The sequence below is a fragment of the Phyllobates terribilis genome, unplaced genomic scaffold (assembly GCF_046119375.1).
Source record: "Phyllobates terribilis strain yellow unplaced genomic scaffold, ASM4611937v1 Scaffold_11__3_contigs__length_659146591, whole genome shotgun sequence".
NCBI classification, from domain to species: Eukaryota; Metazoa; Chordata; class Amphibia; order Anura; family Dendrobatidae; genus Phyllobates; species Phyllobates terribilis.
The window spans coordinates 488,078,735-488,093,143 of NW_027362771.1; the positions used below are offsets into that span (position 1 = coordinate 488,078,735).

Genomic DNA, 14,409 nt, shown 5'->3' on the forward strand with positions numbered 1-14,409 from the left:
TTTGGGTTTCAGTTTTTAAAGCGTTCAATGTGCAGTAAAAGTTCAAAAGGTAAACATATTTTTATTTTCAACACGTTTATGAAATTTCTAGTTTGATATGGTTTTTGTTATATTTTACTACTTTTCGAAAAAAAAATGTTTTGCGTGACTATGTAGTGAGAATCGTACATTTCTTTATTATTTTTTACATCAATGTATCTGTATGACATTTTTTTTGTGGCTAGCTGTAGTCTATATTGTTACCATTTTGCGGTACATATGATTTTAGGATAGTTTTTTATTTCATTTTAGGCGGAAGCAAGGTGAGTAAAAATAATAGCAATTCTGCCATTGTGGTTTTCTTTTTTTTTTTATGGTATACATCGTATAAATAGTATATTTTAGTAGATTTCACCAATATGGATGTGGCAAAATTTCTTAGGTTTATTTTTTTATTATTTATATTTTCTATTCAATGACTGGGAAAGGGCAGAGAAGCTCTGGAGCACTCTGGAACGCCCGCTCTGTCTGCAATAAACTCCATGTGACTTGTGACCTCCTTTACCACTCGTAATCTCTCCTTCCTTGGCCTCACCGAAACATGACTGATACCCTCCAACAATGCCTCCCCTGCTGCACTGTGTTATGGTTGTTAGAACCTTGCTCTTAGGTTTTTTCTATTGCTGGTCACATGACCTTGTTGGCCTATTTAGTCCTGCTCCGCCCTTCTGGCTTTGCTGGACTTCATTGTATTACTACTCTTTAGCTAGCCGGTGCTCAGTATCTAACTCTGTTAGTTTGCTTGGTCTTCGGACCTCTGTGTTCTATATATTTTGTTTGTTCGTCTGTCTGCTACTATTTCTGTTAGGAGGTGTCCATTTTGCTTCCAGTCCCTAGTACTTGTAGGGATTCCTTCCCCACATCTATAGGTCTCCGTACAGACTAGCTGAGGACTTTAGCAGGTCTGATTGCAGGATCAGGTTCCCTGTTACATCGTAGGGATCAAGCTGAGTTCTATCGTAGGGACAGATCTCCTCTCTTTCCTTAGCTCTGGTAGCAGAACATAACAGTAAGTCCAGCCTGCAAATTCTCTAAGGAAAGATTTTTCTGTTCCATCATGGTGTCGGTTCTGGATTTGGCTAAACGCCTGCAGGAACTCTCTCTGGAGGTGGCCGAGCTCCATCAGCACGTGAGTAACTGTCCTGGAGCACATTTCTTGGAGCCTAAGGTACGTTTGCCTGATTTATTTTTTGGTGAACACCAAGAATTTTTTTCATTTAAAAATGCTTGCTTATTATATTTTCGTTTGAGACCTAGGTCCTCTGGGGATGAATCCCAGCGCATAGGGTTCATAATGTCACTTTTGCGCAAAGAGCCTCAGGAGTGGGCCTTTTCTTTGCAACCTAGTGATACATGCTTTAGATCAGTGGATAGTTTTTTTTCTGCTTTGGGGCTATTATATGATGATCGTGACCGTGTCTCATCTGCTGAGACTGAGTTGAGACGTTTGAGACAGGGATCAGGTAATGTGGAAAAATATTGTACTCATTTCCATCGGTGGTCTACTCAAATAGGGTGGAACGATTCTGCTCTGAAGAGTCTGTTTCTTGCTGGGCTTAGTGAAAGGGTTAAAGACCTGCTAATTGCTTATCCCACACCTGAAGATTTGCAACAGGCTATGCAATTAGCTATACGGGTGGATAGGAGACTGCGTGCAAGGGTTAATGAGAGCAAATCCTCTGCTATGTCAGTTTCTGGTCATGAGAATGTGTGTACTGACAGTGGAGAGCCGATGGAGATTGGAGCGATGGCACCTCCCTCTCAAGAAAAGGACCGCAGATTTTCTGAAGGTTTGTGTTTCTATTGCGGAAATTCTGGTCATTTCATTAAAAGCTGTGTGCTTCGTATGAAGAAAGAAAAAAAAATGGTCAGTCATGCCCGTATTGCCTGTTTAAATTCCAAGGGTGTATTTTTAGCTGCTTCCACTATTGCTCAGGATAAATTAATGGAATTTCGGGTGTTTGTCGATTGTGGGTCTACTCTGAATGTAATTGATGGGGGATTCTTGGAAAAACTCAATTTAAAACCCGAACCTTTATCATCCCCCATTGCTGTGGTTTCGGTGGATGGTTCCCCTTTGAAGAATGTTACTCTCAAGGTCTGTGAATTTCCTCTCACTATTAATGGTGTTCACCATGAGAAATTGGATTTGGTAGTTTTGAATAACTTGCCTTCTCCGGTGGTGTTGGGATTGCCCTGGTTAAAATTGCACAATCCTGTACTGGATTGGTCTACCAATGAAATTAAATCCTGGAGCCATAAATGTTATGACAAGTGTTGTAACGGGCATATTGCAGCTGTGGATAGGGGGGAATTGCCTGTTCCTATTCAGGATTTTTGGAGAGTTTTTTCTGAGAAGGAATCGCAGGTTTTGCCTCCCCATAGAGACTATGATTGTACTATTGAATTTGTCCCTGGAGCGACTCTTCCTAAAAGTCGTTTATTTAACCTTACTATTCCTGAGAGAAAGGCTTTGGAGGAATACATACAGACAAGTTTGGCCGCCGGTCACATTAGGCCCTCTAAGTCTCCTGTGGCGGTTGAATATTTTTTTTGTAAAAAAAAAGGACGGCGGTTTACGTCCTTGTCTGGATTTTCGTGAGATTAACAAAATTACTGTACGCAATCCTTACCCACTGCCATTGATTCCTGATCTGTTTAACCAGTTAGTGGGGGCCAAGTGGTTCTCTAAAATTGACCTTCGGGGGGCATACAATCTGTTGTGCATGAAGGAGGGTGACGAATGGAAGACTGCTTTTAATACTCCTGTGGGTCATTTTGAGAATTTGGTTATGCCTTTTGGTCTTACTAATGCTCCTGCATTTTTTCAGAATCTTATTAATGACATCCTTAGACCTTTGATCGGCAAAAATGTGGTTGTGTATTTGGATGACATTTTGATTTATTCGCCTGATCTGGAGTCTCATTGGCGGAGCGTACGTGAAGTATTACAGTTATTAATTGACAATTCGCTTTTTGCTAAGCTGGAGAAATGTGAGTTCGCTGTACAGAGAATTAGTTTTTTGGGCTACATTATCTCCAGCGAAGGTTTTGAGATGGACCCGGTGAAAGTTCAAGCTGTGCAGGAATGGCCTAGGCCTATTGGTTTGAAATCGATACAGAGGTTTTTGGGTTTCGCCAATTATTATAGAAAATTCATTAAAAATTTTTCTATTATTGTCAAACCTCTGACCGATCTCACCAGGAAAGGTGCTGATGCGGTTCAGTGGACTGCTGAGGCCATTGAAGCTTTTGTGTATCTCAAGGAGAGGTTCACCTCTGCTCCCATCCTTATGCAGCCTGATGTGACTAAGCCGTTTTTGGTTGAGGTTGATGCTTCCTCTGTGGGGGTTGGCGCAGTATTTTCTCAGGATAACGGGGATGGAGTACATCCCTGTGCCTTTTTTTCAAAAAAATTTTCGGAGACTGAACTGAATTACGATATTGGTAATCGGGAATTATTGGCTATTAAACTCGCATTTGAACACTGGCGCCACCTCTTGGAAGGTGCTGAATTTCCCGTTCAGGTTTTTACGGATCATAAAAATCTGATATATCTTGATGCTGCCAAGCGCCTGAATGCCCGTCAGGCTAGGTGGGCACTGTTTTTCTCGCGGTTTAATTTTTCCGTTACTTACATCCCAGGTACTAAGAATGTTAAGGCGGATGCCTTGTCTCGCAGTTTTTCTCCCATAGTCGGTGCTGAGAAAGAGGAGAACATTTTATAAGAAGGTGTTGTGATAGCGGCTTTGGACTCCGTTTTGGAAGATGAGATTCTTAATGCACAGGAGAATGCCCCATCTAACACTCCCCATGGGAGGTTGTTTGTGCCTGGGACCTTTAGGAGAGATTTGTTTGTTGAGTGTCACGAATCTCGGTTGGCAGGTCATCCCGGAATCTCTGAGACCAAGAGACTGGTGGGTCGCAGTTTTTGGTGGCCTGGATGGCAGAAGGAAGTCATTAAGTGGGTGCGTCAATGTACTATATGTGCTAGGTCTAAGTCCTCACATACTCCTGCTGCGGGGTTACTTTGCCCTCTGGAGGTTCCCAGTGCTCCTTGGACACATTTGGCTATGGACTTTATAACTGACCTTCCCCCCTCTGAGGGTTTTACTGTCATCTGGGTGGTCGTGGACCGTTTTAGCAAGATGTGTCACTTGGTTCCCTTCGTCAAACTGCCCTGCGCTAAGACTCTCGCTAAGGCCTTTGTCAAGGAAATTGTCAGACTTCATGGCGTTCCTACTGACATTGTTTCTGATAGGGGACCTCAGTTCGTGGCTCGTTTTTGGTGCGCCTTTTGTGACAGGTTGGGAGTTTATTTGTCGTTCTCATCCGGATATCATCCTGAATCTAATGGCCAGACAGAAAGGAAAAACCAGGATGTTGAGCAGTTCTTGCGTTGTTTTGTGGCAGACAATCAAGAGGGGTGGTCTGAGTTTCTGCCACTTGCTGAATTTGCTCTGAACAATCATACATCTTCTTCTGCTGGTTGTTCGCCTTTTTTTTGTTGTTCTGGGAGACATCCGTCGTTTGGGTCCTTCTCCAAGTTGGTATCTGCCGTGCCTGAGGAGGAGAATTTTTCCGGCGATTTGGAGAGAGTTTGGACGGATGTGCGTGGTAATCTTCAGGAGGCTAACAGAAAATCTAAAGACTACTTTGATAGGAAACGACAGGAGGTTTTGTTCGCTGTTGGTGACATGGTTTGGTTGTCCTCTAGGAATCTGCGGTTGAGGATTCCTTCTAAGAAATTGGGTCCCAAGTTTGTAGGGCCCTTTAAGGTGCTTCAGGTTGTCAACCAATCTGCTGTTAGGTTGGAGGTTCCTACCTCCTGGAGAATTAATCCGGTGTTTCATGTCTCTCTGTTGAAAAAAGCTGTTATGTCGGATTGTGACGCCTCTGCCTCTGTTCCTCCGGTGGTGGAGGACGGGGAATATGAAATTTCTCGCATCCTTAATTCTAGACGGTATAGAGGTAGTTTGCAGTATCTCGTGGCCTGGAAAGGTTTCGGACCCGAGGATAACTCATGGGTGAGGTCGGATGATGTTTCCGCGTCCAGACTTATCAGAGCGTTTCACAGGAGATTTCCTGATAAGCCTGGTCCTAGGGGATCCGGAGGATCCTCTTAGAAGGGGGGGTACTGTTAGAACCTTGCTCTTAGGTTTTTTCTATTGCTGGTCACATGACCTTGTTGGCCTATTTAGTCCTGCTCCGCCCTTCTGGCTTTGCTGGACTTCATTGTATTGCTACTCTTTAGCTAGCCGGTGCTCAGTATCTAACTCTGTTAGTTTGCTTGGTCTTCAGACCTCTGTGTTCTATATATTTTGTTTGTTCGTCTGTCTGCTACTATTTCTGTTAGGAGGTGTCCATTTTGCTTCCAGTCCCTAGTACTTGTAGGGATTCCTTCCCCACATCTATAGGTCTCCGTACAGACTAGCTGAGGACTTTAGCAGGTCTGATCGCAGGATCAAGTTCCCTGTTACATCGTAGGGATCAAGCTGAGTTCTATCGTAGGGACAGATCTCCTCTCTTTCCTTAGCTCTGGTAGCAGAACATAACAATGGTGGCCTCCACTTCACCCACACTCCTCGCCCTGGTAATAGACACGGTGGAGGAGTGGGTCTTCTCCTTTCTACCAACTGCATCTTTAAATAGAATACAACATGAGAAGGTGAACATTTGACAGTTTTCCATTTCATTGTAAAATATTAACTTATTAAGAAATTGATGGCAGCAACACATCTCAAAGTTGGTACACGGCCATGTCTATCGTTGTGTAGCATCTCCTCCTCTTTTTACAACAGTCTGTTAACATCTGGGAAGTGAGATCACCAATTGCTAAAGTTTTGGGGGAAGATTGTTGTCACATACTTGTCTGATGTAGGATTCTTGCTGCTCCACATTCTGTGTCTTTGTAGGATTTTCCATTTCATAATACGCCAAATGTTTTCTATTAATGAAAGGTCTGGACTGCAGGTGACCGGTTCATCAGCTGAACTCTTTTCCTGCTAAGCCATGCTGTTGTGATGGATTGCAGTATTAGGTTTAGCATTGTCTTGCTGAAATATGCGAGGTCTTCTCTGAAATTGACATTGTCTGGATGGAGCATATGTTGTTCTAAAACCTCTATATAATGCTCAGCATTGTTAGCACCTCTCAAGATGTGTAAGCTGCCCATGCCATAGGCACTAATAGGACGCCATACCAGGATTTTGATCTGGACACTGATAACAAGCTGGATGGTCCCTCTCCTCTTAAGTTTGCATGGCACAGAGTCTGTCATTTCCATAAAGAATTTCAAATCTTTATTCATCTGACCACAGAACAGTTTTACATTTTGCCTCACTCCATTTTAAGTGAGCTTTTGCTCAGAGAAGACGGCTGCTTTTCTGGATTGAATTGACATATGGCTTCTTCTTTGCATGACAGAGCTCTAACTTGTATTTGTGGATTGCACGGAGAACTATGTTCACAGACAATGATTCTTGGAAGTATTCCTGAGCCCATGCAGTAATTTTCACGACTGAATAATGCCTGTTTTTAATTCAGGCCCACCTGAGGGCCTGTAGATTATGATCATCCAATATTTAGATGTCGTTGTTCACTGACTGGTGAACCTCTGACCATCATTGCTTCTGAGAGACTCTGCCTCTCTAAAATACTCTTTTAATATGCAGTCATGTGACTTAGGTAAAAATAACAACTATATTTCCAAATCATTGCATACTTGTTTTCTTTACATTTTAGACAGTGTCTCAACTTTTTTGGAATTGGGGTTTTAAATCAGACACACAACACTAGTAGCTAGCAGCTTTTCTTGTCTTATGAGATCAACCATGAAAATACTCAGGGTGACTAAAAGTCATTGTGATTCTGATTCTGATGTTTGAAGAAAGTCACACATCAGACTCACACATCAAAATCACACATCATTTGAATTTGGCTCGCTTGCAGTCTGTGCATAAGTCCCAATGAGTTTCAATCAGGTTTGCACTGAAAATCATATAACCAAACAGAACTCTCAGGTTTTTACAACTGAGTATATAGCTCAATGGTTAGTTCACTGGCTTCTGGATATAGAATTTTGGGTTCAAGGCCCATCAGAAAACAGTGACATTTTTTTTTATTATTATTACAGTTGTAAAAGTCACTTGTCAGAATCACACGTCAGGATCACTTGTCAGAATCACTTGTCAGACAGGGTATTTAGCCTCAAACTGTCATCATTCTGATGTTTGAGTTTGATATCTGATCATGTCCTAAAATAGACACTGTAAATGAAATATGCACTCGCTTTGAGGTGTACAAATCATGGGCACAACTCAATATCCATGTGACTATTTTAGAGCTGTGATTTGGCTGTAAGTAAATAGCTAAACTGCAGGTTCCACGTGATTTGAAATCCCACATGAATTAAATTGAGGCCTATGAGGATGTAAAGTCATATTTGACTGGCATCTAAAAGTTCAACAGGGATGATTTTTTTTCTTTGGTCATATCAAGGGTCGCAACACATCATAATTAACCATCCTCAGAGGCGTTGTCACCATGTGACATTTCACTCTTCATGTAGCTCTAGCCTTAAATGGGTTTTCCTTGTTAAATTCTTTTTTGCCCATAAGCTTGGGCCTACTGCAGCCAATCACCGGGTTCAGCGGATTCCTGCAGTCTATATTGGCTGCAACAGTCACATGTGCCGTAATCATGATATCTCTGCTGCAGACTGACAGCAAAGACTGGGGGCGACAGCAGAGAAGCTTAGCTATACCTGCGGAGACTAGTTTAGTTTTTTTTTTAAGCTAGTGCAAACCTATGAGCTGATAAAATGTTTAAAACAGAAAACTTCTCTTATCACCAAGTAGTAATCCAGCCTCCTACTGTGGAGCATTTCACTTCTTGCATTAGTATCTTAAAATCGGTGACCTGTGTTATATCGCCTGCAACCATTACCATGAAATCCGTAACCTTCCCCAGGAAACCGTCATTCAATCTGTACATCCTACACCAACTAAATCACTAAAAGATTATTTACCTTGAAAAAGACAAAAGTTGGCTTTATTCTATTAAATTAGTCTATATGGCTGTCATAAGTATTTGCTGCGGAGTAAATCTTTGGGAATGCAGGGGCCGATTCATCGATTTTCTTTACAATTCTGGAGAAAAAAGTTTTAAAATGTAATTTTTTCACAAATATATATATTTTTTAAAGTGGGCAGATCTTAGCAGAAAATGGTGTGGCTGAGCCCCCCACTATTTATGCCACAAAGGTGCCATAGAAATGTACTCCACACTGATTAGAGCAGATCTCTTGCAATGGCGGATGACAGTTGAAAGATGTGCCAAATTCATTGAGGCTCACTCATCTTAATGATTCTGCCTCTTTTAGGATGTACTACACTGTGTGCAGAATTATTAGGCAAGTTGTATTTTAGAGGATTATTTTTATTATTGATCAACAACTATGTTCTCAATCAACCGAAAAGACTCATAAATATCCAAGCTTAATATTTTTGGAAGTTGGAGTGTTTTTTTTCGATTTGGCTATCTTAGGAGGATATCTGTTTGTGCAGGTAACTATTACTGTGCAGAATTATTAGGCAACTTAATAAAAACCAAATATAATCCCATCTCACTTGTTTATTTTCACCAGGTAAACCAATATCAGTGCACAAAATTTAGAAATAAACATTTCTGACATGCAAAAACCAAAACCAAAAAAATTAGTGATCAATATAGCCACCTTTCTTTATGATGACACTCAACAGCCTTCCATCCATAGATTCTGTCAGTTGCTTGATCTGTTTTAGATCAACATTGTGTGCAGCAGCCACCACAGCCTCCCAGACACTGTTCGAGAGGTGTACTGTTTTCCCTCCCTGTAGATCTCACATTTTATGATGGACCACAGGTTCTCTATGGGGTTAAGATCAGGTGAACAAGGGGGCCATGTCATTATTTTTTCTTCTTTTAGACCTTTACTGGCCAGCCACGCTGTGGAGTAGTTGGATGCATGTGATAGAGCATTGTCCTGCATGAAAATCATGTTTTTCTTGAAAACTTCCTGTACCACTGCTTGAAGAAGTTGTCTTCCAGAAACTGGCAGGAGGTCTGGGAGTTGAGCTTCACTCCATCCTCAACCCGAAAAGGTCCCACAAGTTCATCTTTGATGATACCAGCCCATACCAGTACCCCACCTCCACCTTGCTGGCGTCTGAGTCGGAGTGGAGCTCTCTGCCCTTTACTGATCCAGCCTCTGGCCCATCCATCTGGCCCATCAAGAGTCACTCTCATTTCATCAGTCCATAAACCCTTTGAAAAATCAGTCTTAAGATACTTCTTGGCCCATTCTTGACGTTTTATCTTATGTTTCTTGTTCAAAGGTGGTCGTTTTTCAGCCTTCCTTACCTTGGCCATGTCCCTGAGTATCGCACACCTTGTGCTTTTTGATACTCCAGTAACGTTGCAGCTCTGAAATATGGCAAAACTGTTGGCGAATGGCATCTTGGCAGCTTCATGCTTGATTTTCCTCAATTCATGGGCAGTTTTTTGTGCCTTTTTGGGCCAACACGCTTCTTGCGACCCTGTTGGCTATTTGCCATGAAACGCTTGATTGGTCGGTGATCACGCTTCAAAAGTTTGGAAATTTCAAGACTGCTGCATCCCTCTGCAAGACATCTCACAATTTTGGACTTTTCAGAGCCCGTCAAATCTCTCTTCTGACCCATTTTGCCAAAGGAAAGGAAGTTGCCTAATAATTAAGCACACCTTATATAGGGTGTTGATGTCATTAGTCAACACCCCTCCTCATTACAGAGATGCACATCACCAGATTTACTTAATTGGTAGTTGGCTCTCAAGCTTATGCAGCTTGGAGTAGGACAACATGTATAAAAAGTATCATGTGATCAAAATACTCATTTGCCTAATAATTCTGCACACAGTGTATTTCCATGCTGATATATACCATATTACATTGTATCTAAGCTGTTCCCTATTTTATATCATCTTATGATTATCACATCCTGTATCTTACCAATATATGTAAAACCATGATGATACTGCACATGCACTTTATTTACCTTATATCTTGGTAGATATTATTTTCTGGGATGAGCATTATTTATGCTTCCAATACTGTCTAGTATCTCTTGGATATTTTTCTCTAGGGCCTCGTACTTAGGTGAACGTTTTTTTTCATAGCATTAGATTTGCTCTACCCATATAAACTTGTTTTGATTGTGGCACTTTGTGTTTCTCTCCCATTTTTGCCTTGCATTTTATGTATTTTTTTCCATTAATAAAAATTTTATTTTTTAATAAATACGCTCCTGCTTCCTATTTTTCTCTTGGATATATACACTGCTCAAAAAAATAAAGGGAACAGTCGAATAACACATCCTAGATTTGAATGAATGAAATATTCTCATTGAATACTTGGTTCTGTACAAAGTTGAATGTGCTGACAGCAAAATCACACAAAAATCATCAATGGAAATCAAATTTATTAACCAATGGAGGCCTGGATTTGGAGTCACCCCCAAAATTAAAGTGGAAAAACACACTACAGGCTGATCCAACTTTGTAATGTCCTTAAAACAAGTCAAAATGAGGCTCAGTATTGTGTGTGGCCTCCACGTGCCTGTATGACCTCCCTACAACGCCTGGGCATGCTCCTGATGAGGTTGCGGATGGTCTCCTGTGGGATCTCCTCCCAGACCTGGACTAAATCATCCGCCAATTCCTGGACAGTCTGTGGTGCAATGTGACGTTGGTGGATGGAGCGAGACATGATGTCCCAGATGTGCTCAATCGGATTCAGGTCTGGGGAACGGGCAGGCCAGTCCATAGCTTCAATGCCTTCATCTAGCAGGAACTGCTGACACACTCCAGCCACATGAGGCCGGCATTGTCCTGCATTAGGAGGAACCCAGGGACAACGGCACCAGCATATGGTCTCACAAGGGGTCTGAGGATCTCATCTCGGTACCTAATGGCAGACAGGCTACCTCTGGCGAGCACATGGAGGGCTGTGCGGCCCTCCAAAGACATGCCACCCCACACCATTACTGACCCACTGCCAAACTGCTCATGCTGAAAGATGTTGCAGGCTGCAGATCGCTCTCCACGGCGTCTCCAGACTCTGTCACGTCTGTCACATGTGCTCAGTGCGAACCTGCTTTCATCTGTGAAGAGCATGGGGCGCCAGTGGCGATTTTGCCAATCCTGGTGTTCTGTGGCAAATGCCAAGCGTCCTGCATGGTGTTGGGCTGTGAGCACAACCCCCATCTGTGGACGTCGGGCCCTCATACCACCCTCATGGAGTCGGTTTCTAACCATTTGTGCAGACACATGCACATTTGTGGCCTCATTTTGCAAGGCTCTGGCAGTGCTCCTCCTGTTCCTCCTTGCACAAAGGCGGAGGTAGCTTTCCTGCTGCTGGGTTGTTGCCCTCCTACGGCCCCCTCCACGTCTCCTGGTGTACTGGCCTGTCTCCTGGTAGCACCTCCAGCCTCTGAACACTACGCTGACAGACACAGCAAACCTTCTTGCCACAGCTCGCATTGATGTGCCATCCTGGATGAGCTGCACTACCTGAGCAACTTCAGTGGGTTGTAGAGTCCGTCTCATGCTACCACGAGTATGAAAGCACAACCAACATTCAAAAGTGACCAAAACATCAACCAGAAAGCACTGGTACTGAGATGTGGTCTGTGGTCCCCACCTGTAGAACCACTCCTTTATTGAGGGTGTCTTGATAATTGCCAATAATTTCCATCTATTGTCTATTCCATTGCACAACAGCATGTGAAATTGATTGTCAATCAGTGTTGCTTCCTAAGTGGACAGTTTGATTTCACAAAAGTTTGATGTACTTGGAGTTATATTCTGTTGTTTAAGTGTTCCCTTTATTTTTCTGAGCAGTATGATGTTATGGAAGAGCGCTTACTTTGAGACCGACTCTCTTTGGTTATCCAGTAAGACTAGTGTAGAACAAGCATGCTCTACGCCAGTCTAGATGAATCGGCCCCACAATATTTTCCTTACATGGTAAGAATATCTTTCCTTTATACATTTTAAGTAATTATTTGACCCTTGCATTTGCTAATTGTGGCCAGAATATCTTTTAGCCTCTGCATGGCCGCACACACACAAGTGGAGGTATCAGTAGACTTGACCCCAGTCACCCCGCTCACCACTAAAGTGGAGTCGGAATACACTTTAATATTAAACATGTCATAGAATCTACAGTCAGAAACTAAAGGCAGTTTTGCAGATCTCAATAAACAAGCTCAATTAGTGGTAACCCTGAGATAAAAGATTTATTAGCGAGAGGTAATCAGGAAACACTTTATAGTACAAAAAATAAAGAAAACAAAATGTAGCTGCAAATTTTTGTCAACACTCACTGTTGGACATCCCGGCAGATTAATATCACCATTCCGTGGACGCTCTACCTTCACCATCATCAAACCTTCCCTTTACACGGCTGAGCTAATTCCATATGCAGCCACTGCCATAAGCCGTCTGCTGTAGCTCCCTACCTTGCTATGACGCTCTGATAGTAAAGCACTGGAATTCTCAGCCATTATAGCAGCCATAGGACCAGCCCACTATAGCAGCTATTAAGCTGCAGGCCGTTATACCTCTTATGTGGATCATTTGTGCAATTTTGTTCTCTGTTGCAGCCGTGGACATATACTACTGCTTAACGTCAACAAGACAAAGCTGGAGTAGAGTCCAAAATTTACAAAACAGCTGCAATCTGCTGGACATGTGCCGTGCCATTTGAAGGCATGAGGCTAGTCATTTGATGGAGCTGGTTCTGAACGGCAGAGGTGTGCTCACATTGCTATTACCAATATGCCCTCTTTTGGATCTCCTTTCATTTCTCCATGATGGAGAATATTACATGAACCCTTTCTTCTCTTTAATTCACTGCTTAAACCTCCCTCTGACAAACACACAGAGCCATGAACCCCTTCCATTCAAGCATGGTGGCGGAAGTGGAGACCACTGGTTTGGTGGTGAGATGCTGCACATCGACAGGTTGCTTTATTCTAAAATTTACAGTCAATAGGAGGCAGCAGCAACGGTTCAGTCATTGCCAGCACTGCACATGTGCACTAGGCTGGTGCTCCTGGTGAGAGGTATCTCAGTCTCCACCATGGTCACTCTTTCTAGGGGTGTCTTTGGGAACATTAGGTGTGAGGGCATTGTGGGGCCTCCATTAGGAGCAGCTGGGTGTTTGGGATGGATGGAGACACAGACATCTCTGCCCCTGCATGGTGACCCCTGCATAAAAGGATCTGGCGAGAGGCGTGGGGGGTCTGTACAATATGATACAGGCAGATGGAACATAGCAAAATTTCAAGTGGGCAGTTTGGGCTCCAGCCGGAGAGAAGCTTCATAAAGACCCTCTTCATCCAGCACTCCTGTGGTGTCCAAGAGGTACTGTGTAACCTGTAAAATAGCAAACACTTCATGGTTACACATGTACAGCTACAGCTCCATTACTGGACCCTATAAAATAATGTCCATGTTAGGTGATATCGATGCTATAGCCACTATGAGCTCAGATATAGTCTTCTCTCCTTTACTCTCATCACCTCATCATACTCTACACAACTTCTCTGTAGTGTTGAGTGAGTATGCATCTTTAACTCTTTCGGCAAGCACGCTCGGGTGCTCGCCGAGTATTTTGGCGTGCTCGGCGTTTCATTCACTGTCGCCGCGCCTGCAAGTGTCACGCTTGTTAAGACAGCTGTGACACATGCAGAGATTGCCAATTTACTCGGCGAGCACGATCGGGTCATCGCCGAAACAGTTAATGATACATACTCGCTCAACACTACTTCTCTGGTATATATTTTTTTCCACTGAATTTTTTACACCAACCATTCTAAAAAAATCCAAAGCGAACTGCAGGTTATACACCTCCACCCAATAAGGCTGTGTTAACCAGTTGGTTCCGCACTGCAGCTGTGGTGCCCCATTTTTGCTGTAGTTTTTTTAATTGGCTGCAAAAAATGTATTGTTTTTCCTGTAATATTCAAACTCCAATAAAACCACATAAATTTCAGTGAATTTGTACCAAAAAGGATTCCGTTTTGCAATGAATTTGAGACCAATTTTATTTGCAGCAAATTAAGAAAAAAAAAGCGCACTACAGCCGCAATATGTGAACGCAGCCTTAATGCGGCCATCCACCTTTAATAGATGTCAGATGAACACTCATTTGACTGACAAATATTCCCCCCCCAATACACATGCAGTCATGGCTCCGCATGCATGTGTTCTTCATGAGATAGAGTAAACAGCTTCCAGACACCTCTTATCTTCCTTCAGTACAAAAGGATCAGTCATATTGAAATC

General features: G+C 42.7%; 1 protein-coding gene across 3 annotated transcripts in view; it reads right to left on the minus strand.

The window, feature by feature from the left end:
* Positions 1-12,330: 12,330 nt before the first annotated feature.
* Positions 12,331-14,409, minus strand: part of RASGRF1 (Ras protein specific guanine nucleotide releasing factor 1) — a 90,431-nt gene continuing 88,352 nt past the window's right edge. For all 3 annotated transcript variants that reach the window (XM_073653524.1, XM_073653522.1, XM_073653525.1), the window contains one exon: positions 12,331-13,497. In XM_073653524.1, the coding sequence (XP_073509625.1) occupies positions 13,405-13,497 (93 nt within the window). In that variant the 3' untranslated portion in view covers positions 12,331-13,404. The remainder of the gene's footprint in view (positions 13,498-14,409) is intronic.